The sequence below is a fragment of the Phocoena sinus genome, chromosome 12, assembly GCF_008692025.1.
Source record: "Phocoena sinus isolate mPhoSin1 chromosome 12, mPhoSin1.pri, whole genome shotgun sequence".
In the NCBI taxonomy this organism is placed as follows: Eukaryota; Metazoa; Chordata; class Mammalia; order Artiodactyla; family Phocoenidae; genus Phocoena; species Phocoena sinus.
The window spans coordinates 69,607,130-69,633,810 of NC_045774.1; the positions used below are offsets into that span (position 1 = coordinate 69,607,130).

A 26,681-nucleotide genomic window follows, 5' to 3' on the forward strand; every position below is an offset into this window, starting at 1 on the left:
ATATATTATCAGGTGAAAAAAATGTACAGCACAGAACAATACGTATTACATGATTCTGCTATTTACACTTGAACATATAAATGAATTACATTTATTTGAATGCACAGGAAAATGTCTAGAAAGATACTCAACTTTTGTAACTAGTTACACCTCTGGAGTGAAGAGTAGAACAGGATAGGGAGGATGACACCTTTGTATTGCTTGTATTTTTAAATAAAAAGAATGCCATTTTTATAACTTAAAAAAGAAAGTAGTTAAAAAATGGAGACTATTAATACTATGTACTGGAGAGTTAAAAAAACTAATCACATAGAAGTGTTTTTATCTATCTGACTTAAAGAATGTTTCTACTACATAGAAAACTGTGTTAGAACTGACTTTCAGGGTATGCCAAGGACGATTACATTTCTATGGATAATTAACACCAGTGACCCCACCCCAAACAATGACTTCACTGGCTCCTAGTAAATCAAACTCTACAGAGAGATTATATATTAGGGTCCAATTTCTAGAAATGAGTTTTATATCATCAAAAAATATTAAAGTTGATCAAAAATAAAATAAACATGTTTCAAAGATGTTTACTGGCTATTTAAATATTCCTTTGAAGGAATTTTTCTGCAGTCTTCTTAAAAATATATATCCACTGGCCTAAGAGACCTCCATTTTCTGGTAAATTTTCCTATAGCAAGCACAGGCATTTTTCACTGCTTCAAGAACTTTAAAATCTTCTAGGATCTTTTATCTTGACAATGTTTATTTTACTTCCAAGATAATGTTCATCAATGCCTCTGAAAGTACCTGAAAAAAGAATGCTGAGAGTAGGGCATAACCATAATAGTGGAATTTTGTTAGTTATGGAGTTTTAGGGTTAGCAAGAGAGTAAAAATGGAAAGATTATCTGTATATAAAACTTAACCTCGGGCTTCCCTGGTGGCGCAGTGGTTGAGGGTCCGCCTGCCAATGCAGGGGACACGGGTTTGAGCCCTGGTCCAGGAGGGTCCCACATGCTGTGGAGCAACAAAGCCCGTGTGCCACAGCTGCTGAGCCTGCGCTCTGGAGCCCGCGAGCCACAGCTGCTGGGCCTGCGTGCCCGGCAACAGGAGAGGCCACCGCGGTGAGAAGCCCGCGCACCGCAGCGGGGAGTGGCCCCCCGCTCGCCGCAACTAGAGAGGGCCTGCACGCAGCAACGAAGACCCAACACAGCCAAAAACAAATAAATTTAAAAAGAAACTTAACCTCTATTTAAAAATTTTTCTTCTAGATAGACTTACTGTGCTAACACGTACACACACACACACACACACACACACACACAGAAATGGGGGGGGTAGTAATCCAAAGGAACCCGTCAACTGAAAGAGCTCCCAACAGCCAAAACAGGAACAATTTGAGCAACAAAATACAGTAGTGTTAAATTATAACACAAAGTATAAAACAAATATCCATGAGTCCATACTGATGTAAATAAATAAATGAATAAATAAATGTGGGAAAAGAGACAAACTTCCCATGTAAAAGAATCATGAATAATTTATCTAGACACCACGCTCAAGGAGATAGAGCATAACTTCCCACCTCTTAAGTGTAGTGACTTCCTTCCAAAGAGTACATAATGGAAAGGGTGAATAAAGAGTACCTTTACAGTGGAGAAACCTACAAACACTACTGAGCCAGGTGATCAAGGTCAACATCAAGTGTTAGGTCATATTGTTAACAGGTACCCTTAATATGACTGTGATGACAAGGGCACTTTACCTGTGAGGTCTTCCTGCCAAAAAACCTTAACCCCAGTCTAATCAAGAAAAAATCATTAGACAAATTCCAATTGAGGCATTTTCACAATACCTGACCAGTACTCAAAACTTAAGGTCACCAAAAACAAGAAAAGTTTGAGAAATCATTACAGCACAAAGGAGACTAAGCAGATATGACAACTAAGTGTAATGTGTATTCTGGATAGGATTCTGGAACAGGAAAAACACTACGATAAAAAAACTGAGAGGGTTCCCTTGGTGGCGCAGTGGTTGAGAGTCTGCCTGCCGATGCATGGGACACGGGTTCGTGCCCCGGTCCGGGAAGATCCCAAATGCCGTGGAGCGGCTGGGCCCGTGAGCCATGGCTGCTGAGCCTGCGCATCCGGAGCCTGTGCTCCGCAACGGGAGAGGCCACAACAGTGAGAGGCCCGCGTACCGCAAAAAAAACAAAAAAAAAAAAACTGAGAAAATATGAATACAGTATGGACTTTAATGATACTATATCAATAAAGGTTCATTAACTGTGACAAATGTACCACACGAATGTAAGATGTGACTAATGTGGGAAACTGGCCCTGGGGTATATGGGAATTCACTGTACTGTCTTCACAATGTTTCTGTAAATCTAAAACTATTCTAATAAGAAATGTGTTCTAAAAAAACATTTTTATTTGTTAAAATTTTTCATTAATATGTTCATTTTCAAGCTTGATATTTGGCTATTTTTAACAAGTGAAGTACTTTCTAAAATAAACAAAAGATAATACAGTTGGCCATGTATTAATCTAAACTTTAGAATTTTTCTTAGATAATGCAAAAGATTAAGCAAGAATACTGACATTCTAAAACCTAGTTTAACATAATTATATTTTTAACTCTTTAATCACCCAAGTTTCAAATAAACATGGTTGCAAGCTAATATTATCTGATTTGTCCTCCTCTGTCTTTCCACTGGTACATTGATATATAACCACCCTTGGATATATACAATGTTTAAACGGTTCTGGAAACTTAGAATACTGGTTAAAAATCTGTCCGGCCTCAGGATAAATTAAACAATGCATAGAGCCCTACAGCAGAAATACAAGACCAGGAGGATGGTAAGAGATTTCTTAGGTATCTGCCAATAGGAATCTTCACCTCCGAGAGCTCTCTATTCTAAAGAAGGTGCGAAAGTAACCTGAGTTGTTTCCCCCCTCTTACCATATTAGCCATCTGTACATACCTCTTTCCAGATGCATTCAGGAGACTACAATTTCCAGAGATGCAAATGAAGAAGGAAAACACATGGACAGTGATGGAATCATAACCAAATCTCACTCTGGGGGAGGAGTTTTTCCATGTACTGTTTCTGGCAAACTATAGACCGTTCAAAATATCCAGGAATAAATTTAAATTCCCTGGACATGTTTTGCTTGGCTCACACAGTGTTTTTCGGGTTTCCCCACCTCCCCCCCCCAGACATTTTGAATTAGATGCCAATATTTCAAAATTGGGACCATGCACATAAAAATCTGGATTTCTAGTTCTTCTTGGAAGACTCAGAAGATCTAGTAATACTGGGTCAAGAAACCCACGTAGCAGTGAAAAGCAGGAAGGTAGCAACTGGGAAATCAGGGAGGAGCTCTCTGGTTCTTCACTGCTCCTTCCCTACCCAAGTGCTCCATTTATTTGACATTCCTGGGGTTTACAGGCATCTAGTGTTGTCACTGCTAGCACAGACAAACAGTTAAGTAGTGAAAGCAGTTTTTAACACAGGAGCACTAAGCTACATTAGGTCATCAATAAATATCAAACATTTGTCCACAAAATAGGTTCATCCAACAGCCCTTCAGCTGAAGATCTGGCTATGGACATGTATATTTTCCAGGACTAAGTGTCCACGCCTCGGAATCCAGAGATGTAGTCAAGAGAGTTATTGAACAAAATGATTTTTTCTTTACATTTCACTGGTATTTATCATGATTTATCTGGACCCATAATTATCTGTATATTTTATGTATGTAAGTCAGAGGACTGACAACTTACTACATTTTTGTAGTTAATTTTTCCCTTAAAATTTGGACTATTATTTGTATTAGGATTAGAAAAAAAAAGTTATTTGCTCACATAATAACTGGAAAAGATCAGAGTGATGATGACACAACTGGAATCCTGAATTTACAAAACCATACATACCAAAGGCTCCCATCTTACCCTATTCATCTACCCCATCAACCCTTGCTGTACTGTAAAAGTAGTTAGGAAAAAATTTTTTGAGTTCAAATTTTCAGAGAAACTATGAGTTCAGGAGTACAGAAACAACTCTTAAAAAAAACAAACAAACACTGAACTCAGATAACAGCAACAGTGTGATATGTCTCTTTGAAGACCCTTCTTTTCCAAATTATCCTTCCTCAAATTACCCGTATTTCCCCATTTTTATTTATCTGCTCAAAACCTTATCTACTTAAGATATACCCACATATTAGTCTAGATGTTCCTTAACAGGTAGTTGCATTTTCCCACACTGATGAAATAGGGGGTTTGAGTGAGGATGCAAAGTGGGGCTCACAGAAATATGAGAACAGTGGTTACTTGGGAAAGAGGGCAGGGAAGGGAGAAGGAATGAAAATGAAGTGTTAAGGAGCCCTCCTCCCCCGCCAAAAAAAAAAAAAAAAAACTGCTCACAACTATTATTTCTAAATCGGACAGCAAGCTTGCCTACTACTCAGAAAAATAGTAGGAAACACTTCTTTCCTCCATGGCATCCTGTTCCTAGAATACAAAATAACACTAAAGCATACTCTGCTAATAAAAAGACTGTTGTGATTAGCTGGGAATTTACGTCCACTAACAACACAGAAAAGTATGCTTAAAGTTCTAAAAGAATACCAAGGGTACACCAACAAAATTAAAACGATTACTGTTAATTAAATTGCCATACCGTGTCACCTGAAGGGAGCTTTTAAAAAAAGTAACTTGTTAGTAAGTTACAATATATACAATATACTTGAATTTCATTTAGTAAGATACAACATATACTACGTATTTCAATTTCATGTTATATTTTCTTGCAGGAACCAACCAGCAAGAAACAAAAATGTACTTGATAGTAATACATATTATAAATTATTTTCCTATTATTTTTACTGTTGCAAAGAATTCTATTTTCCTTTAAGATGAGGAGACTCACCTCTTTGTAATTATAATCTTTCTCTAGTACATCACACCTTTACTGAATGTCACGTCAAAGACTTAAATAATGTACCATTCTTTCCACTGCAGGGGGAAAAAACTCCTATTTGTAACTTTATTAAAAAGCACATTTTTTTCTTTTCAAAAGCACTCACTGTATACATAGTAATTATAAGCTAGGGTTTTTTTTTTTTTTTTAAATCGGCTCCTCTACAGGAAATATAATTTGCTTTTAAAATTTTATTTAAAATACTAACTGGATAAATGCTCCATTGGGAAAATCATCATCTACAGAGTCAGGGCCATCAGTTTTATCTTCAATAATATCTCTACCCAAAGCTGTCACAAATAGTGAAGTTAAAGCAGTAGGACCAGGAGGTAAGAAACCCCTCAAATAGGATTCTGCTGTTCTACTGTTTTATTAACTTTTAAAAAATAATGTAATTTATTTAATACACTATGCAGATTCATTACTTCCATACCAGTGTAAAGGTTACTGGATATAGCAAAATTATTTCCTATAGAATCAATAATCTGATCATTAATTTACTTCTATTCTTTTCTCCTTCAACTTCTGGAAACATTATCATCATCCATTTTAAGTATATATCACTGCTTCAAAGAAAAAGCTAGAACTAGGGTTCACAAAAACCAAAGTGGAAGTCAGAAATCCAGTAACTGGAAAATTGAGAAAACTTCCTGGGAATGAATGTAGTATTAATAGAACACTTTAGTCAACTGTACAGCAATAGCTGCAGACATGTGGTAAATGTTATTAAAGACATGAGAGGAATCTTAAAATCAGCAAAGCTACTGATTTTAAATATCCACAAGAAAATTCAAATATGAAAATATTAAACAGAATCAAATTCAGATGTCTACAAATAAACCATTTAACAAGTGAGCACAGCGAAGAAATTAGTCAAAACAGCACTTCTTTGTCTCCTTGTCTCAACAGCTCCAGTCCTCTGGGAGTGTGGGTGTGTTTTTCTTTTAACCCAACCTCCTACTTGGGGAATTTTTTTTAAAAGATAACTCATGCCTGCCATTTGCTAATTTACCAAAAAAAAAAAAGACCAGGTGGAAATTTTTTGAGCAATAAATATGCCAATAACTTAATAGGATTGAAAAGTTATCACTTGATGTTTCCTGACTGTTTAAAGTATAAGAGATATTTAACTATGAAACACAATGACTCCATTCCCTTACCTCAACAATTTTTGGGACCAGTGACTTTTAAGGACCACTACAACATAATTATAATCCCACTAGAATGAAAACCTGAATTTACAACCATGGTATTTTTTTAAATACCAGAGCTACTTTCCATGGACTAGCAAGCAGGTGAACCAAATAGGCAATGTGTATAAGGCAGAAAGTACTGGTATTAATCTACATACAGTTTTTACGCTCAGTATGCACTTTATCTCATTTTAGCCCACTGCATCAGATAGGGTCAAACCAAAAACCTGGGAACCACACAGTAATTTGAACAGGGAAAGTTTCACATAAAGAATTATTAATTTTAACAGAGGAGTAACACATATAAACAAGTAAACAGCGCTCTAAAGCAGGGATCACCAACCTCCAGGCCACAGACCGGTACCGGCGCACAGCAGGAGGGGAGCGGCAGGCGGGCGAATGAAGCTCCATCTGTATTCACAGCTGCTCCCCATCGCTCGCATAACCGCCTGAGCTCCACCTCCTGTCAGGTCAGCAGCGGCATTAGATTCTCATAGGAGCTCGGACCCTACTGTGAACTGCACGTGTGAGGGATCTAGGTTGCGTGCTCCTTATGAGAATCCAGTGCCTGATGATCTGAGGTGGAGCTGAGGCGGTGATGCTAGCGCTGGGGAGCGGCTGCAAATATAGATCATCATTAGCAGAGAGGTTTGACTGCACAGAGACCATAATAAATCAACTGCTTGCAGACTCATGTCAAAACCCTACCAGTGAGTGGCAAGTGAAAACAAGCTCAGGGCCCCCACTGATTCTGCATTATGGTGAGTTGTATAACTATTTCATTATATACTACAATGTAATAATAACAGAAATAAAGTGCACAATAAACGTGATGTGCTTGAATCACCCCTCCCCACCCCCATCCGTGGAAAAACACTCTCCACGAAACCGGTCCCTGCTGCCAAAAAGGTTGGGGACCGCTGCTCTGAAGAATCCCCAAGAACTGAGAGAGTACCAGAAGGAAAAAAACAAACCTGAAGGAGGACTCTTCCCCAAAGCTAGGGTTTGGACCTTGTTGGAGAAGGTATGGTTACAGCCTACTGGAATCGCAAAGAAGTTTGCCAGGTTAGGTTGCCTGGGCCTAAGTGGCCGGTAGGTGAGTCTGCAAAGAGAGCTGAGGACCTGCTTGCAAGCAGTACCTGCGTGGGGAGGGCCACGGAAACAACCTTGTACAGCTCAAGCAGCCGCACAGGGAAAGTGGGGTGCTGGTGGCCGGGGTGTGCAATGTCCGTGACAGAACTGTGGTGAGGCAAGTCACAAAGTCGGGGCTGGGGCTGTGAGCTCACGAAGAACCTGTCCACTCGGGGCACTCATCTGGGGCAGAGGACCACTGAATGTCCTCCTATATGTGCCACTAGCAGTCATGCAGCAGCAGCATCAGCAAGAAACACAAACAGAAGCCCCTTCTTTGTGTAATGGCCCTTCAGCATCCTCTACTGACACAGCTTAACATTGATCAACAGAGAAATGCTTAAAGGGCCAAGCTCCAATACCACAGAGCAAGTAACAGTTGATTCAGAGCTAAGAGAGAATCTGGTAACAGGCACACTCAATACTCAGGGATGTTCATAAAGGGTAAAGCATGACAGAAACAATAAACTGGAAATACACATTACATTAAGTTTGCCTAAAAGACAATATGAAAAAAATTCTGATTGGGTCACTGCTGTCATTTCTCCAGTACACTATGAAAATGGGGAAAATAAATCAGCACTCATTTAATAACGTATCTCAGAAACTTCAGCTACTCACAGCACTATAAACCAGAGGTTTCCAAACAGAGTAAAATGCGGTAGAGAGGGGGAAAAAACTGTTCCTATGAAATCTATCTAAAACAAACTTTATAATTTAACAAACAGACTCAAATAACTATATAAGCTGAAATAATATGCGCGTGCACACGGGTGTGAAATTTATGAGACATTCCCATACTAAGGGTTCCTATTCAAATGTTTACTGGTAGGATACCCAATTCAAAGCAGCTTAAAGACCGCTGATGACCTACTTTTCCCCATGGATTTTAGGCACCTCTTTACACCATATAAAAAGACCAAACATGGGCTTCCCTGGTGGCGCAGTGGTTGAGAGTCCGCCTGCCGATGCAGGGGACATGGGTTCGTGCCCCGGTCCGGCAAGATCCCACATGCCGCAGAGCGGCTGGGCCTGTGAGCCATGGCCACTGAGCCTGCGCGTCCAGAGCCTGTGCTCCGCAATGGGAGAGGCCACAACACTGAGAGGCCACATACCGCAAAAAAAAAAAGGCCAAACACAATACAAATGCAGTTTTTTCCTTAATCCAATGAAATAAAGAATTGATCTTAGTTATATTTGGAGATTAGTAACAGATTTCTTCAACAAGTTGCCCTCATTGTAATTTATAAATATGTACTGATTACCCTTAAAAGACCTATACATTACTCAAAGAAATTCAAAACTAATAAGATTCTCACTACTACTAAACAAATAACTTTACTTAACACATTATTAAATAAAACTATTACTCAAACTCCACTACAATAACTGCTTATATTCATTGCTCTGCTTTCCTGAGGTTTAGTTTCAAATGATTAAATTTTACTATTGTAAATTATCTTTGTGCCCTAAAACAAATTTCAACAATTAACACTTATATATTCCTCCCAAAAAGAAAAAAAAGTTTTACTTAGTTTGGGTTTTGCTTTTGTTTGTTTTTTAAAAATTAAGTCTGAGTTAATTGACTTGGGCTACTTTACTTCTCCATGCCTCAGCAGTCTCTCATATATAGGGAGAGTAACCACCTACTTCAGAGGGTTGTTGAGGATTACAATGAGTTCATCTCTCTCAACCTCTCTCTCCCTCTCAAACACACACACTTACACTTAACAGTTCCTGGCACACAATCAGCATTTAATGAACGCAAGCTATTAAGAGAGCTGCTACTTATCATTCATTCATGTTTGCTTTATAAAAACTATACATATTTGGTCCAACTGAATCCTTGCCTTGAACACAGAAACCCAATGTCAGAATTGAGATGAAACAACTGTGGTCAGAAGAAACCTAATTTCAGGAAGTAATGGCCTCTTATGAGCACAAAATTCACCCCACATTTAAAACCAGCCTATTCAAGCAAAAAAAGAGGAGACAACCATTTAACAGATTTAATCACTTATTAAGCCATGGCCCCTGCTTTTAAGAAGCTCCAGTTTGGGGAGAGGGCGAGGAGACAATCTTAATATAGAAAAACTATGATAAAAGCCAGAAAAAATACAGTTCAATAAGAAGGATGGGGAATATGCCACTAAATCCATTTAGGAGTATAAGAAAGCCTCATGAAAAAGATAATAATACCTCATAATCTCATCACAGATTGAAGGAAATAAATATGGAGAAATGGGGTTGATAAAAGAAGGAAATCCTAAAGGGGAAAGCTGGAGCCAAAGCACAGAGGTGAGGGAAGTTATGTAAACTGTAGTATAAGAACAGACTACAAACCCCTAAGGCTCTATATAAAAAAGAAATGAAGAGATATGGCTGCCAATCAGCCAGGCTGGCATCCTAGGTGTCATGTCATGAAAGTCCCTGAATGTAAGGCTAGTGAGCTTGAATTTTATTTTTCATGGAACAGCATTTTATGTAGTGCTTACTAATGTGGGGGGTGCTGTGCTGATGCCTCATTTACCTCACAATACTACGATCCTCATCTAATAGGTTAAGAAACTGAGCCCATAGTCAGTAAACGGTAGAGCTGGGATTTCAACTCATGGTGTTTGAGCTCCTCCACATTGTGCTACCTTCTAAAAGTCTTTAAAAATATGATATCCAAGCTTTAAAAAGATAACATAATCTTAGCGACAATGTAGAAGAAGATAGATTAGTGGAGAGAATGGAGAACAGAAAAGTACCTTCATGAAAAAAATGTTTGTTGTATTTTTTGTTGTAAGAAACTAAGTGGCTATAATAGCATATCAGATCTAACCAGAGAAGGATACAGGAAACAGTGCATGAAAAAAATTGACAGAACTCAGTGACTGGGCTGTGGAGGTGAAAGGTGGCGCTAAAAATGACTCAAGATTTCAAAACCTAAGTTTGAGGGGGAAGGGAGGAATGTCACCAATACCAACAGGCTTTCTTTTTGGTGAGGAGTGGGGAGTGGAGAGCAAAGTAGATGAGTTCAATTTCGGTCTTGTTTAATTAGAAGTACCTACTGAACTCACGAGGAAGAGTTCCACAGGTGGCTGGAAGCAGGAGTCAAGAGCTAAGAAGAGTGGCAAGGTCCAAGAGAATGGACCCCTGGAAATCCTATCCAGAGTGAGTGACAGGAGATGCTGTCAGAGTGGATGCCTGCTGAAGATTAGTATGTGAAGCACGACTGTCAACCAGGGCTCAGGAGCCACTTTCTGATTAGAGTCCTGTCTCAGATATGTTGATGAGATGGGGAAAATGGTTGAGGGTCATTAATGAAGAGTGAAAGGAAGAGAAGAACACTGAGGAAATGCCACAAAAAAATTCAGAAATGTTGTATCTACTCCGTTTAAATATATTAATACTAGCTAATAATTACCATGCATTTCCAGCGGTGAAAGGAAGAGTCAGTGAAGACGACTAAGGAGCAGTCACAAAGGTAGGAGAATCAGGAGAGCAGTGTAAATAAACTGAAGGGAGATGAACTTAAGATGGGGTCACAAACACTTTTAAATGCCAACAGAGGCTGAGCAGGCAGCCACTTCAGCCTGTAGCCATGCATGAGTCCAATATTGCCCGATCTTCTGATTTTCCAGGAAAAGCCAAACACTCTCATTTCAACATGAAAGCTTATGATTTTTAAAATGCTAACAATTAAATTTTATTAAACACAATATGCAGGTATATGAAATAGTCTGAGCTGCTGGATTGCTACTTGGGTCTAAATTTAATAAAGTATTACAAATATGCCAAGCAGTGACCTTCAAAAGAGTGTCTTCTCCAGTGTGGTGAGGGGTAGAATCCAAACTGCAACAGAAGGTAAGAAATAAAGGCAATGTACAGGGTACTTTTCCAAAGACGTCTGGCAAGAAAGACTAGAAAACAAGAGTTAGAGAAAGACATTTTTAGGATAGGAGACATCTCATATGTGGAGAGAAGGGGTCAGAGAAAAGGGAGAAATCTGAAGACATGATCAACATAGCAAAAAGATGAGAAAGACACACACACCCATCTCTGTAGGCTAAAGGACAGAAGTGATGGAAAGAAAATTGTGAAGAAACAGGAAAGTGGAAAGGTTCTTTGAGGAGGTGCACAGACGAAAAGATCCACTTGCCAGGGAACAGCCACTTCTTTGGAAACCCAAGGAAGAAAATAAAAGATCTAGAGAAAACATGAGATGAAGATTTGAGGGAATATATAAGATGGCCGAATTAAACGTAAGCACTAAGTATATCTGTGGGACTGTTTCATGCATAAGTTTCACTATTATTTAATATTTATTGTTTCTCTGATAAGGTACAGTTTCTCTATTTAGACATTCACATCAGTGTCACGCTTCCAGAGAAGCAAATTTATTTTAAATCTTAGGTACCAAAAAATGAGTTTATTTAGTGTGCCTTGGTATGTAAAACAAAAATAAGCAGCACAATTAAAAGTCTTTAAAGATAAAATATATTAAAGTCTTCAGTGATGGCTTTATTATGCCTCTAAGACAAGAACATTCATTATCTTTTGGGAGAGTGTAGAAAAGCAGTAGAATGAGGGAAAATAAGAAAAAAGAACCATTTGAGAAGAAAATAACAGCAGAAGAGAACTCTGCTTGAACTCCCTTTACAACCCCTGGCAATAGCATTGTTATTTTCTGGATTAGTACTGTACTTGTCAAACTGTTCTGCAGCAGTAACTTTTCTGTTTTATACATAAGATTTCAGGTAAGACTTTGGGGGGGAAGGAAAAGGGAGTTCCCCTTGTTTCTTTTTTAAGTTTGATAAACTAAAGAGTATTTTACTAAGATTAATATTTGTTTATGAGAGAAAGTTTCAGACCTAGTCCTTGTAAATGTATTAATAGCTAACATTTGCTGTGTGCTTCCAGCATCATAATATGCAAAGTGCTCAACAAACATTATATCTTAATCACACCAGCTTTAAGGCAGATATTATTCTTACCTCCAGTCTAGATAGAGATGAGCACAAAACCAAGCCTGAAATCCCACAGAAGTAAGGGAGCTAGAATTCTAATCATAGTTCAAAATCTATACTTTTAGTTACTAGGTAAATACTAGCTTTTCTCATCCCAGCCTCTCAAATCCCAGGTTTAAAATTTTGGACAAAGGAAAAGATTTTAATTGCAAAGCCAATAATCTTCTCCTGGCACATTCACACACATTGAGTAATCTGCATGCCCCCCGTGACAAAAAGACCTTTCATAAATTATTATAAAATCTAATCCTGCCTTCTCTAAAATGTAGGCTTTAAACAAGCTGGTTAATCAGTAATCTAATGCTATTTTCAAAATGACAATAATAGATGACTTCAAAATGATAGAATTATTAATGTAATAACATTATTCTAGGTCACTATCACGTATAAAACATCAAAGGTGTTTCCAAAGTAGTCTCTAAATGTAAATGAAAATGTTACTTTATACAACAACAATCGTTTTAAATAATCATGCCTTTGATCCATTCTTATACCAACAACCAGCAAAAGTCTGTAGCATCTCCATGTCAAGGATAAAAAACAAAAACAAACAAACAAAAAAACCCCAGAAAAGTCTTAAGTAGCATGCCAAAGGTCACAATAAACAAATTCATGAAAATTAAAATTGGTGTCCTTAGAATTCCAACACTTTTAATCTACAGTATCTAATGAGCTGTCAAGCAAAGAATATATGAAAGAATCTGGAGGGTAGGTTTTCTTCATCAACTAAAACAAGATTTATAAAAGATAATTCGGTGAGGAGGGGCACCAAACACCACAAATGTTTTCATTCAAGATACGTAAATCCTCAAAGGTCTTCTGGTGTTAAAAATAATTTCTCTTTAGGCAGCATTTACAACATCAGATTGCCTTTTCAGAAACACTAAATAGGTCACGATATTAAATATACTAGGTCCGACTCATTCTTGCCAACATATTCAGTTTTACGTACTAGAGTTCATTCTGAATTACTAAGGAGCAACAGTTATGACAAGCACTCAGAAACCCTTCCTAGAAAATACCTTCACGCAGGGAATTCCCTGGTGCTTTCACTGCAGGGGAGTGGGGCGGGGGAGGTTCAATCCAAAAAAACAAACAAAAAAAATGACTGGGATGGGGATCAAGTCAATTACTTACTACTTCTGAATTTAGATTACCTCTTTCTAAATGTAAAATCTGTATCTAGGAGTGATAAACTTAAAACATAACATTGCCTATACGTCAGGCATCAATAAGGATGCCAAATGTTCCACACGAATATATTATCCATATATTTGAAATTCATTTTTTAAAGAACTGCTTCATTTTAGCCATTAAACCATATATCTCAGTCTTCCTAAACAAATGCCTAATAAAACTGAACATTTTCTGATAAATCAATGTCATACTGAACAAGTATTATATAGCAATGATGAGGCCCTAAGAGTCAATTTGGGTAAACAGATATTTAAACAGACTAAACGCTTTTTAATCCTATGATCTCACAAGTCTTCAGATTAAACAATTCATTGTTAGTAAAGCGTAACAGTGCCTGTTTTGAACATTAATTCTCTTCCTCTTCAATCTGTTTGGTCTAGACTCTAACTCCAAGGTTCACCCTCACCCCAAACAAAGCATGAGCAAAAATCTTGTCTTGATAGTTGGGGACCTCCTATTTGAACCCAAAGCCATTTGACTTTTCACTGCATAACATTGCTCCTCTGAACAAAGTCACAAAGGCAGTAAAATGAGGAATGAACAATTTAGATGGAGCAGAAAGTTCCTGCTGAACAGTGAAAATATTTTTAAAAAGTAAACAATAGAGCACGGAGACCACTGGGCTCAAGCTTAAATTTGGATTTGATCCTATGTACCAGTATTTCTCAAATTGATTCCATGGACATATGCTGGGTTTTTAGCAGTCATTTAAATTTAAAATTGTATTTTAATTTTGATGCTCCTCATAAATAAAACTATGAATTTTCTGAATCAACTAGACTAGAAGGCCACCTTACAACTTAGGAGTACCTATGTTTGTGCTTATTACTGAATTGAGCCCATTGATTCCCTATAAGCAGTGTTTTCCAATTTCTTGGTTATGACGTATGAATGGATCATAAAATCAAGAGCAGCTTTTAAAAACAATAACAGTAAATGAAAATAGAATGCATCACACACAGTAAAGATAAGTATTTTTTTGTGATAATTTTTTCAGTGGACAACTAAGTGGCGACGTAAAAAAAAAGTTACATCTTACTCTGAGCTGAGTAACTCTAAAGTCTACAGACTCTCTTGGGTTTCTGCAAACACAAATTTGAGAAACACTGTCATGAGTACTGGACTGCCACTGAGGTAGAAGGATAAAAGCAGGATGTTGGGGGAATTTCACAAACTGAATGGAAGGTTAAAAGCAAGTTCATCAGTTAAAAGGAAAAAGAAGTTCAAATATTAGGACAAGAACTAGGATGTTATTACTAAACTGTACAAGGTAGAGACAACACAAAACACCACATACAGACCAGGTTTAATATTAAGGTAAAGAACCATGGCAAATAAGAAGTTGTTCCACAAACTTTCCAAAGTTACAGTGATGGAGTGGGATGCCCTTCTTCTATTTGGAAATTTAAATTAGAAAGCAGGAATAGAAATGCCTTTTGCCAATCAAGGAGAAAAGGAGTAATTGGATGTGCTTTGATGACAGAATATGTATGACAAGAAAGAAAGCAGAGGTGGGGCTATAGAAACAAAAAATTAAAATCTCACCCAATAAAGTGCCCGGAATTGCACTGGAGAATAAACAGAAGTGGGATATGTCATAGACTGTTACAAAATTGCTCCCTGAAGCATCACATCTCCCTGTACCCACGAAGAGGCTGGGTATGACTACTAGACGCAATGGGACAATGGCGAACATGACACAAGCAGAGGCTTGAAAAGCAGTTGTGCTACAGAACTGGCTTTCCTGTTGCAAAGTAAAGAAACTCAGGCTACGTTACTAGAGGGTAAGAGTGGAGCAGAGATGAGCCAACTTAACTGGGGCCCCTCAACCAATCCACCAACCACAAGACATATGAGTGAGACCATCTGGGATCATTCAGCCCCAGACAACCTACCAGCTGACTGCAGAACGACCCAAAAGACCCATAGACTTGAGAACAGTAATAAAAAAGGCTGTTCTTTTAAAGCCACTGTGTTTTTGAGTAATGGCAGTAACTGACACAGGATACTTCAAGAAAAACCAAAGGCTCTAACATTCTGAACTTTTTAAAATTTCAATGCCTCAACCTTGGAAGGGTAAGTCTTTAAGAAATGTAACCATATATTATCTATGCTTACAGGATCAGTTAAAATTCCTTGGTTTGGATCTTAAACTCTAAGTCTGGTTCTAATCTACCTTTTCTATCCTATTTTTCATCCCAACCCATGACATTTTTCTCCAATATTCCAGTTTGAAAAGTTGTTCCAGATCTCTGAGGTTTATTCCCATCCTTCCCACTTTAGTTATCCACATTCAAGACCCAATGTAAATAGTGTTTTCCTTTCCTTTCCTTTCAATTTTTAGCTAGTGTAATTTTAAAATGCTCTAGTTTTCTTAATTCACACTCTACTTATTGTATTAATCACTAGATACTTTACTATCTAATAGTATTACTTGCTTAACTATTAATATATGTACCAGATTTTGTAAGCTCTATCCATGCCATAATTCTCCATAGCTCCCTTAGTGCTCCCATATAAGAGGAATTTCAATATGTTTAAAATAAATTAAGATGTAACTGATTGAACTTTAACAAATCTTCTTGGCTAAATATATGTAAGGTGGGAAAAGGTAACATTTTTTCCTATGAGGTGCACTGTGCAACTCTAAATGATAAGAGAAACAATGAATCAAGAGGCTCTCCTGGAAAACAATAAATAGCTAAAAGTTACACAGCGTGTCTGACAAACACATTAATAAAAAGTAAACTTTCCATTTTATAAGCAAGGCTACTCACACATTGATTGGTTTATGAACTGAATTTACGTGTGGGAGTTGGGAAAAATAAGGTAATTTCTCAACTTTGACAGAATCTCCAGGAAAATAAGTACAGCAGCAGTTTCATACAGTTAAGACCATACATTTTCAAAAATCCTTGGTTTTGCAGATTAGTCATATAAAATATCATGAATGGCAATTGCAAAATACCTCTTCCCCCATTTTAATTTAGGATCAAGAAGTGTTAAGAAGGAGGCAAGAAAAATTGGTAAAGTTTTCCTTTGCTGAAACTGGTATAAGTATATTCTGGAAAGCAGAATTTAATATCTCCAGCATGCAATCATACTAATTATGAACACTTAACAAATTATTTCCCCTGAGCATTACCTAAACTTTTAAAGTTTAAATGACTTATTACTCCCTCAATACCTAAAGTAATTATCACTAATTAACAAGCAAGCTATCTTATCTTCTGATTTGAAGTGACCTACAAATTAACTTAAGATGGTCTCTAATAATCAAAAGAAAGTCGAGTTTCTCAAGGAAAATATTTAAGTATTTTCAAAATTTTTGCCTCTACCATTAAAGCTAAGCAAAACATGCAGACAAACAAAAGAATCAACTTGTATCAAACAGATGAAAGAAATATATACAAAGATATACTGTAACTGCATAATTTAAACAGTAGTTCTCAACAGTTTTAATTTCATTTGTTTCTTATACCAACAAGGCACTAAACACAGTTAATAAAGGCATTAAGGTCTATGTCAAATCCTACCTTTTTAGTAAAGCCTTCTGTCTGATAACCCAGCCTGATGTGCTTACTACCTATTCTGAACTCTACTGAAATTACTACACACAAAATTAACTTACTCTTCTAAATAACCACCAACAATTAACTGATTAATTAGACACAGCTGCAGACTAGAATTATTACACAGTTTAAAACAGAAAGCCATAGATTTACGTGGGCAGCTACAGAATGATCTCAAAGATACCTTTTTTTGGTGAAGAAAAAAGATGCAGTATAGGGCTTCCCTGGTGGCGCAGTGGTTGAGAGTCTGCCTGCCAACGCAGGGAACACGGGTTCGTACCCCGGTCCGGGAAGATCCCACGTGCCGCGGAGCGGCTGGGCCCGTGAACCATGGCTGCTGAGCCTGCGCATCCGAAGCCTGTGCTCCGCAACGGGAGAGGCCACAACAGTGAGAGGCCCGTGTACCGCAAAAAAAAAAAAGATGCAGTATACAGTATGTCTTGATTTTTTAATTAAAAAAAAAAAGAGAGTAGGGCTTCCTTGGTGGCGCAGTGGTTGAGAGTCCGCCTGCCGATGTAGGGGACGCAGGTTCGTGCCCGGGTCCAGGAAGATCCCACATGCCGCGGAGCGGCTGGGCCCGTGAGCTATGGCCACTGAGCCCGCGCGTCTGAAGCCTGTGCTCCACAACGGGAGAGGCCACAACAGTGAGGGGACCGCGTGCCGGAAAAAAAAGAAGAGTAAACAGCATTTCTGGGAAGACACATAAAATACTATTAGGGGACTGTCTTTGTGGAAGGTGACTGGAGGCCTAGGGTGGGAAGGAGAGCAAGTTTTCAGTGTATGCCCTTTCTTGGTCTTTGAATTTTTAAAAACCATTTTAATGTACCACATTTTCAATTTAAAAAAGGGGAATAAAAAATCAAGCAAATGTGTTAATGATACACAGCCTTTTGACATGTCTTCAATTGTCATTCTGAAGTGATATTTAAATCTTATTAGTTTATATCCTACTAGAGTCTCCTGTATCTTATATTCCCTAACATTTAAACCTAGTCCTTGCATTAAATGCTTTCTTAAAAGCACATAATTTCAATTTTATCAAAAGGTCAAATCTCTGCTTTAATCAGGATAACTAAGTATGCTGACTTTGCTACCCTCCTTAACCTAGTAAAAGTGAATTGTTTTAGTAATTGTTTAAGTAATTGCTCATAATTTCTGCTAAGAAAGTAGAAATTTTCAAGTTCAATGTGCAATGAAGCTCAGTGTGTGCATTTATATATGGTTGAAAAGCACTGACCTGGATCTGCTCCAGATTAACTGCATTTCTTAATATAACTATATTAACATGAAAAAACATAAGGACAAAAAAAATCCTAATATATTCTTCTTTCTGGTCACTGTTTCTCAAAAGGGCACTTGTGGGTATTTAGGCAGAGGGATAAATTTTAATGGAGTGGGACTGTCCTGGTCACTTCAGAAAATGTAATATCCATGGCCCATGGGCACTAAATGCCAGTTATCACATCCCCAGTCACTGCAGTAACCGAACTGACCCCACGTGTGTCTAAATGTCCTTAAGAGAGAAATGTAGTGGGAAACAGTACCATGCCCAGTTGAGAAGCTGCTTATATGAATTAAGGTATGAACAAAGGTAAGAAGCATGCGTGTGTGTATGATACAAAACCATATTTCCACAACTGCAATTCCACCTTTTAAAATAACTGTCACCAGAAGGTAAACAACCATAAACAGTCACAACTCATGTATTAATCAACGAGTCATCCAGTCCAGTATGTAATGCTGTCAACAAACACCATGCTCCAACAAATCATTCTTCAACTATTACGATGGCTTAACTTTTTAAATGAATCATTTTAAAATCCTTTTAGAACAATTCTCCTATTGGAATGCTTCTGTTCAAACTCCCAAATAAATAACCTTCCATATAAAAGATATAAATCACAGTTTACTACAATTACTTGTCTACCTTCCTCCAGACACTGTAAGATCCTTGAAGCCAGGGACCAGGCTCATGGTTGCCTGGCCCTCGGTGTAGGTATTCAATAACAATGCTGAATGAGTGAGTGAATCCTGGCCTAGTCTAATACAATGGAACAGTCCCATAAGTTCCAACTACAATCTGTTTTTATATAATGATACTGAAACAAATAAATGCAATAAATTATTTCTGGTTATCCTATATTCTTATTCTAATTTGCTTTTAGGAAAATTAAACATTATCCAGATTACAGCTAGCTTGTAAAGATATAAGGAAATCTAAGATTTTCTGACAAATACTCCCATATGCCCATCCTCCACCACCTTCCCTTTCTCCTACTCTTAAGCTTTAAGCAAACGTTCATATAAAAGTGGGACATGCTTCCAGGAAGCAAACTAATATAAACAGCAACACAATAGTTACCAATAAGAAAAACTTAAATGTTTTTCATTTCTATTTTACTTCTCAGAACTCAAGAAATCTGTTACTATCCTACACTTCATTCAAAAAGAAAGAAAAATCTATAAACTAGAAAGAGTAAGCAACTTTATTTCTGTAGGTTTCACTACATTCTCCAGAAACTCACCTTTTGTTGAGGTAAAAATTCAGAATATAAACTAATTCACATTTAAAAGCACTAAGCATCAACACTTGCAGAATATTAACTCTGAAGCTCACTAACTCTGACAAATATTATTCATCTTTGCCTTCCTGAAGCATGTGACTATCCCAGTTTTACAGGAAAACCTTAGATAGAAAAAGTGAAATGATAATCTCCAGGTTAGAAACATAGATATAATTTCTAGCTCCTAGTATTTCTAGCACTGTTCTTAAACTGCTCCAATAAATTCTGTAATTGTTAACCACTGCTCTGCTCAACTCGTAGCAAAATGTTAATAATAATGGCTATGATACAATTTTAAAGAAACAACTGTTTCAAGTTACCTCCCATCTGGCAAGACCAAATTGGAAACTTATCATATATATATAAACTATATATATATAAAATGTTCTACAGGGAATTTAAAACATCAGATACACTCTACTATTCGAATAATGGAGATCACTTTTAAATGCATTTACATTATTGTGGGATTTTAGTGCATGCAATATGTCATTTTTGAAATCCACAAACCCAGCATTTGTTTTATTACTATTTCATGTAGCACTGCTCAATAAAAGCAATTTACATGTTGTAAGACTAATCACTTAAAACTAATACAGGAAATTACCTTCATGCTGACAAAAAGGAATACTGTTTCATACATTAAAAATGATTTTAAAGTGACAAATATCTGATGTTGCATATGCTCCAAATTAAGTCCAACTTGTATGAGATTCCACTCTCCCAGAATTATTAATCCTGATTATACATATTGCTGGTCAAGACTATTTAGAGCAATAAGCCTTAAATCCATCAATGGAAACTGTTACCTGAAAAATGTCTTTCAGCAAAGCTAGACTTTAATACTTTTCACTGACTGAAAAGCTAACTTTACTTACAAATTAAAGAGTTCCTTTCATGGGCATCTTATTAAAGTTTTTTTTAATCTAAGATAAATTTTTAAATCTGAAAGACCAATTAAGAATGAGTGTTTACGATCAGGATAGTGAAATTAGTAAATTTCAACAATTGTTTAAAACTAGGATTCAAAGGAATGACAGAATCTAATTATGCCATAGGTATTCACCAGACCTGTATTACCTTAAGTGGGTGGCTTTCACATTGCATTTATTCCCAGACAAGTCACCATGCAATCTCACAAAGTTTTTTTGTTGTTTTGCTTTTTAAGATAACCGCCATCAAATAATTTGCGACAATAAGGTGCATAGAACGATGGAGAATTTCTGGGTATGGGATCAAGTACCCCTGATCTTATAAAGAAAGATTTCAGAACTTGGAGGCCAAAAGTTAAAAGTGAAAATGTGATCTAGTGTGACATGCTAAAACGGTCCACCATTGTTCGACCTTAAGTTCAGTATCTTAACGAAACAACTTCTGTATAATGACATGTTCACAAGCTAACTCTAAATGTGACCCGTATAAATTCTTTTTCTTCCTCAAGAAGATAATCTAACCAAAATCTTGACCACAGCCAGCAGTAGCACCTTGAAATTTCAAACGTAACTGGAGGGTAGGTAATCAAGTCCAAATGTAGACACAAACTCCCCGATTTCTATCAAGCAAACAGTGCTATTAACATTCCAAATCCTGGTTAGAACGCAGTTACTGAAAAGCAGTGTCCTTGTGCAAGAAAAGGAAGAAAGGCCTGAAACTGACCTGAGCACGGGTCCACATGAACCTCAGTCTTCTCCGTTCCACCGGGAGGCCAAACAGGGAAGGCTCCAAGTAACAGGGGGGTGGGGAGACGACAGAGGAAGGGCAGAGAGGAAACCACACTCCTCCAAGGGTGAAGGCAAAAGAGAAGCGGACTCTGGAAAAGCCGCTGCACAGCGACATCCGACTCTAGGATACACATACAGGGACAGCTTCTCTCCACCGAAGAGAGCAACCTTTACCATGGAAGCGGTGCTCCTAACAAGTAAAGGCAGGAAGGGACAACCTCCGCGCCGCCTACCCCCGAACGTCTCGCCCAGCTAGAAGGGGTCGGCGGGGACTGCTCCTCGGAACATCAACAAAGGCCCCTTCAGTCCTAAGGCGAAACTCGAACAACAAAGGCCCGGAGACAGCGAGAACGGGGCCGGGGGCGGGACGGATGAAAGCAAAAGGAGGCAAAGGAATCAAACCAGTGGGGGCGGAGGCCCGTTGGAGTGGGACGCGGGGGCGCAGAGGCGGGGGGCGCGGTAATCCCCAGTGCACAATAAGAGAAGGAGGAAGGGGACCTGGCCTCCATTCCCCCCTTACCCTCTCCTACGGCGGAGAGGGCTCCAGTCCTCGCAGTCTGCATCTCTCGGCCGCGGGGACCGCGCAGTCCCGAGTTCGGGGAAGGGAAGGGGAGGGGGGATTTTCCGCCCTGACCACAACTCCCTTCCCCCAGCCGGGAGCCGCCGACAACAACCGCCACAACGGCAGCCACACAAAGGCGCCTTCCTCGTACTCCCCCGCTCCCGCCCGGGCGGCGGCGCAGACGGTGCCAAGGCAGCGAGGACCACCGCACGGCAGCCAAGCGCTCACTCGCCCTCTTCCCCCTCTAGCAGGGGGAAAGGGGGAGGGGACCCCAGGCGCCCTCACCTGGCACAGCTGCTGACAGTACTCCGTGGCCGCCTCCACGGCCGGCACCCGGCTCTCCCGCAGCTGTCGCTCCAGCTCCTGGAGCCGCTCACCCAGGCGCTGCAGCTCCGCGGCGCAGCCGCCTCCGCCGCGACTCAACCTCTCCTGCTCGGCCTCTTCGTCCGCCATCTTCACACCCCGCTCCGTCGCGTACGCACCTGGGTCACGTGATAACACAATGCCACGTTCGGCGGGGTCACGTGCCGGGCGCGCTCGCACGCCGCCGAGCACGTACAAAGGGCCCGGTGGGGAGGATGGGGGGCGGGGAGAGTGGCGCGAGGGAACCCGAGGGAGGTGAAGGGAAGGGGAAAGGAGGAGGGCGGGGTTGGGCTGTACGGAAAACCGCGGTTTACTTACCCCCAGCGGGAAGTGGGCAGCAGCGGACGAAATGGGCGGGCCGGTGGAGGCCTGTTCTCGGTCACGTGAGGGCCGCGACGCGGGGAAAAGCTTGGGGAGGGGCTCTCTTCTCGACCGTCCGGATCCCGGCGTGGCTTTCCCCAGTCTCCGAAGCCTTCTACGGACATATGCCCCAGTCCCCCAAGAGGACGGGTGAGGGAGAGCTCTGGATGGGCTGGGGCAAGGGCTGCATTTGCGATTGGCCCGAAGGCAGGCCAGAGGCAGGGGAAGTGGGAGCAGGTAAAACCCACCCATGGACCAAGAGCGTGAGAGCCAAAGCGGGACTATGAACTGTCAAAATTGTCTCCGACTTCTCACCAGGAGAGGGAGGAGGGATCTAGTGCCTGAGGTACCAGATCTCGTCCCACTCCCCTCCTTGTCAGTCCCAAGAACGCCTCTCCCTTGGAAACACAATCTCTAGGGGGTTGAGGCAACAAAGAAAAATAACAATTGGGTCAGAGCAGAATGAGGTCCAATCCTCAGTCTGGAGAACGGAGCAAACTCATGAAAAGCATAGCTTAATAGATTTCAGACTGTGAAATTGTGGACGTTGGAACCAGGTGATTTTTAAACCACGGAAACATTTCTGGAATAACTGATAGCCAACTAATCTGTTCCGCCGCGATTTAAGACTCTCCTGCACACTACAGAAATCACCGCCACATAAAACACGCTCTATATGAAAGCTCTTGAAAAGAAAGTAGGTCAAGAAAAAAAAAAAGACAGCAATAAGGACTCCATTAAAAATCACAACGGAGGGGAAGTTGCTAAAATAAAAGAACAAGGTTATCGAGAGTTATTACAGATTCAACAGCATTTTTTCCTGATGCTGCAAATAGAGATGGCACTCTGAACCATATTTTATTTACAACCTGGAACGAATGAACACTTGGCACTTGAACAGAACAGTAGAAGTAGTACAAAAATTCAAGTGCTTAAGCCTAAAGTTCAGAATAAAACAAATATTTTGTTAGTAGTAGAAAATTAGACAAAAGGCTAATCTTTCTTACAACTTGTCTACAGAAATGCAGAAACAATGATAGTGATGAGGCATCTGGAGATTTCTAGTATTAATAGAAAATGTTCTAGACAGTATGTTGTCCAGAATGAATGTTTGTAATGCATCAGTGATGGTGATGTTTAAGTGCCATTATATAAGATGAGTGGGCACAAATGAACCCCTTATAAAGGCCATTATCAGCTAAAATAATAGTACAGCATATGTGTGCTGATATTACATGTTAACAATACAGGTTCTTCAAATAGTTACAAATGGAAGAGGCTGGGGAGTACACTCAAGGGCTAAGGAACAAAGATGTAAAAGTATCACTGAGAGCTTAAAAAGCAACAATTAAGGCAGCTAATGGATTTTAATATTTGCAGCTCACTCTCCCAAGTGAAGTATTTTAGATGTCCAAACAAGATTTCTCCAATGTATGTTATCTTAGGATAACCGTTAAAATATAAAAACTGAGAAATATGAGATTAGCCACATATACCAGTAAATTCAAGGACATCTAAGGCATCAAAGGCTAGCAAGACACATTTTCACTTCAAGCATTATGGTTTACACCACACCTAATCTATAGAAAGAAAGAAAAAAAAAAGAAGAAAGGAAAATATATCCAAAGAGAAATGTATCCACTTATTGATTAAAAACAAAAAGCCCAAGAATGTAGGTCATTTCCACTTCCTGCCCATGATAGCCCTAAAACCAAAAAGATTTGATTAGCAAATTGCTTCTGAGCATTATCACTGACTTGCAAATGTCCCTCAGCTTGGAAGATTAAGTCCTTCACTTTTATTTGGTATCTTTCCCCCCACCTTCCCCTTCCTGCATTCCTCCGTATTAGAATCTACAGAAAGTGTAAGGACTAGGGGTGAGTGGTGTAATTAATGACCATTTATTGAGTACTTATGCCCAGGCACTGCTTGATACGGGGAAAATCAAAGGTGAATGAAAACTATCCCTGCCTTGAGGAAGCTTACAGTTTTGAGGAAGAGTGACCTGCAATGGCAGTTCGTACGACAAGTGTTCTATTATGAGAATGCATACAGCTTCAGTTCTGATCACCAAAATCGTCTAAGGTGCTAGCTGGAATGTCCATCGAATCTCTACAGAAGTGCAGGTTTTTTTAATTAAATGAGGGCTGGAAATACTTTCCCTTGACAAGTCGACCTTGTCTTCGAGACCTCAGAAATTTCATTCTTATCCATTAAAAAAGTGTATCAACAAGTACACATGACGTACTTACGTCCATTTGTTCTTGTAATAACACTCAGTTCACGGGAATCATTGCACACACGCGCACACACACCCCTACTTACTGAGACGTTCCTGGGGGAATTCGGAGGCCCGTTCCACGGAGAAAACAAGCATAAGCCCCGGGGCCAAGAGACTTGGCGTCTCTGGGGACCTCAGTGTCTGCGCCGCGAGTGCCCTTGCCCATTTTGGACACAGCGCGACTGCTATGGACGTGATACAATCATATGGACCTTCAGTCCCAAGAGACTCGATTTCAGAGTAAATCTGGGAGACAGAAAAAGCCCCCCACCCCACCCCTGCGATCAATACAGCCGGGGAGACCCTTAGGACACAGAGGTCGCTGCATCCAGGCCGCGCCTGCCTGCCTGCTTCACGAGTTTCCCGGGCTGCCCCGGCCCCCAACTCGCTAGTGCACTTTTTTTTTTCCCCCTAAAATTCTTGAACTAGCAGGGCCTGGTGGCAGGAAGGGCGCTGGGTTGTGCCTGATAACAGAGCCAGAGGGCCGCGCCAGGGATGCGGCGGGCGCGGCGGACGGCTCAGGGCTAAGGCTGGGCACGTCCTTCCGACCGGGGCGCCGAGCAACCCCAGCACGCTGGGAGAGAGCGCTGGCCTCAGGGGGTGGAGAGCGCCCCGCCCTCCCGCCGCCGTTTCTCCCTTCCCCGGCTGTCTCCTGGGGCCCCGGCCACCGGGAAGGTGCGCAGGGCTGGAGCCGGGCTGAGGCCGCCTCCGATCTGCTCGGCTAACCGTGTCCTCGGGTCCCCACTCGGCCGAGGCGGGACGGGACTCCCCTGGCGCGGCACGGCGCTCGATCGCCTGGCAGCTGCGCGGTTGCTCGAGCTCTTCGTCCAGGGGCCGGCGCTCAGCAGCCCCAGCCCCGGCATCTGCCGGCGCGGCTCTTCCACCCGGCGCTGTGGATCGAGACCGCAGGGCGGCTGTGGCTCGTGGTTCGGTAGCCGCGGGCGCCCGGGGCCTCCAGGCCGAGGGATGCTGGAGCCTCTCCAGGGCGCGGCGGGGCTCCGGGGCTCCGGAAACCGACAGGGCGGGGATGCTAGAGTCTCTGCTGCGGAGGCCGCGACGCGGGCACGGCTGCTGGGTCTCGGGCGGGTTCTACCTGCTCTCATCCGAAGGGCTGGGCCGCGAGGCCCCAGACAGGCCGCCTGCTGGGTCTCAGAGGTGAGGGCCGGAGTCTGTCTGGGGATCGGTCCAAAAGAAAGTCCCCCCGGAGTCTGGGAACCACTTCTGTGTCCGCAGACACAAAGAGAGAGCATGGGTTGAAGGTCTATTGGAATCGGTTAAAAACACACCACACTTTCCCGAGGAAAACATTTTTCATGAGAGGAGCAGCGAATGGAGTCCAATCAAAGTTGAAAACACGAGGCAGGTGCTGTGCCACATATTGAAATGATTCCAAAGGCACCGGAAACGCTGGGCCCGCATTTAAAACGATTAATTCTAGTCCTTGCGTTCTTCCCAGAAAGAAGATGGCATGTATATTTAAATAAACAGGTAGTTAAATGAGGAGAGATATTTGTATTGCCTATTCGGATTTTTATTTTTCTTTCCATGAGGAAAAGCCAGGTGCAAATGAGAAAGAGTAATACTATTCTAAGGAAAATGCTTTTAAGAGAGCCTCAATTATTCAAACGTAAATTAACCGCGAAATAAAGCAAAATAAATCTTGGAAGCATAAATGTGGCATACGCTATCTCTGTAGAGAACCCCTGAGTTGATTCACAGCATCTCTCCCAAGAAGAAAT

The 26,681-nt window shown here is 40.5% G+C and overlaps 1 protein-coding gene across 3 annotated transcripts in view; it reads right to left on the minus strand.

The window, feature by feature from the left end:
* The window catches only part of ZNF292 (zinc finger protein 292), a 91,995-nt gene extending 66,137 nt beyond the window's left edge, over positions 1-25,858 (minus strand). Inside the window, exons 1-2 of one of the 3 annotated variants that reach the window (XM_032650899.1) lie at positions 22,620-25,858; positions 22,224-22,420 (exon numbers count right to left, since the gene is read on the minus strand). In XM_032650899.1, coding sequence (XP_032506790.1) covers positions 22,224-22,391 — 168 coding nt within the window. In that variant the 5' untranslated portion in view covers positions 22,392-22,420; positions 22,620-25,858. Of the gene's footprint in view, positions 1-22,223; positions 22,421-22,619 lie in introns of those variants that run through there. The other 2 variants (XM_032650902.1, XM_032650901.1) reach the window with 2 other exon arrangements.
* Positions 25,859-26,681: the final 823 nt, after the last annotated feature.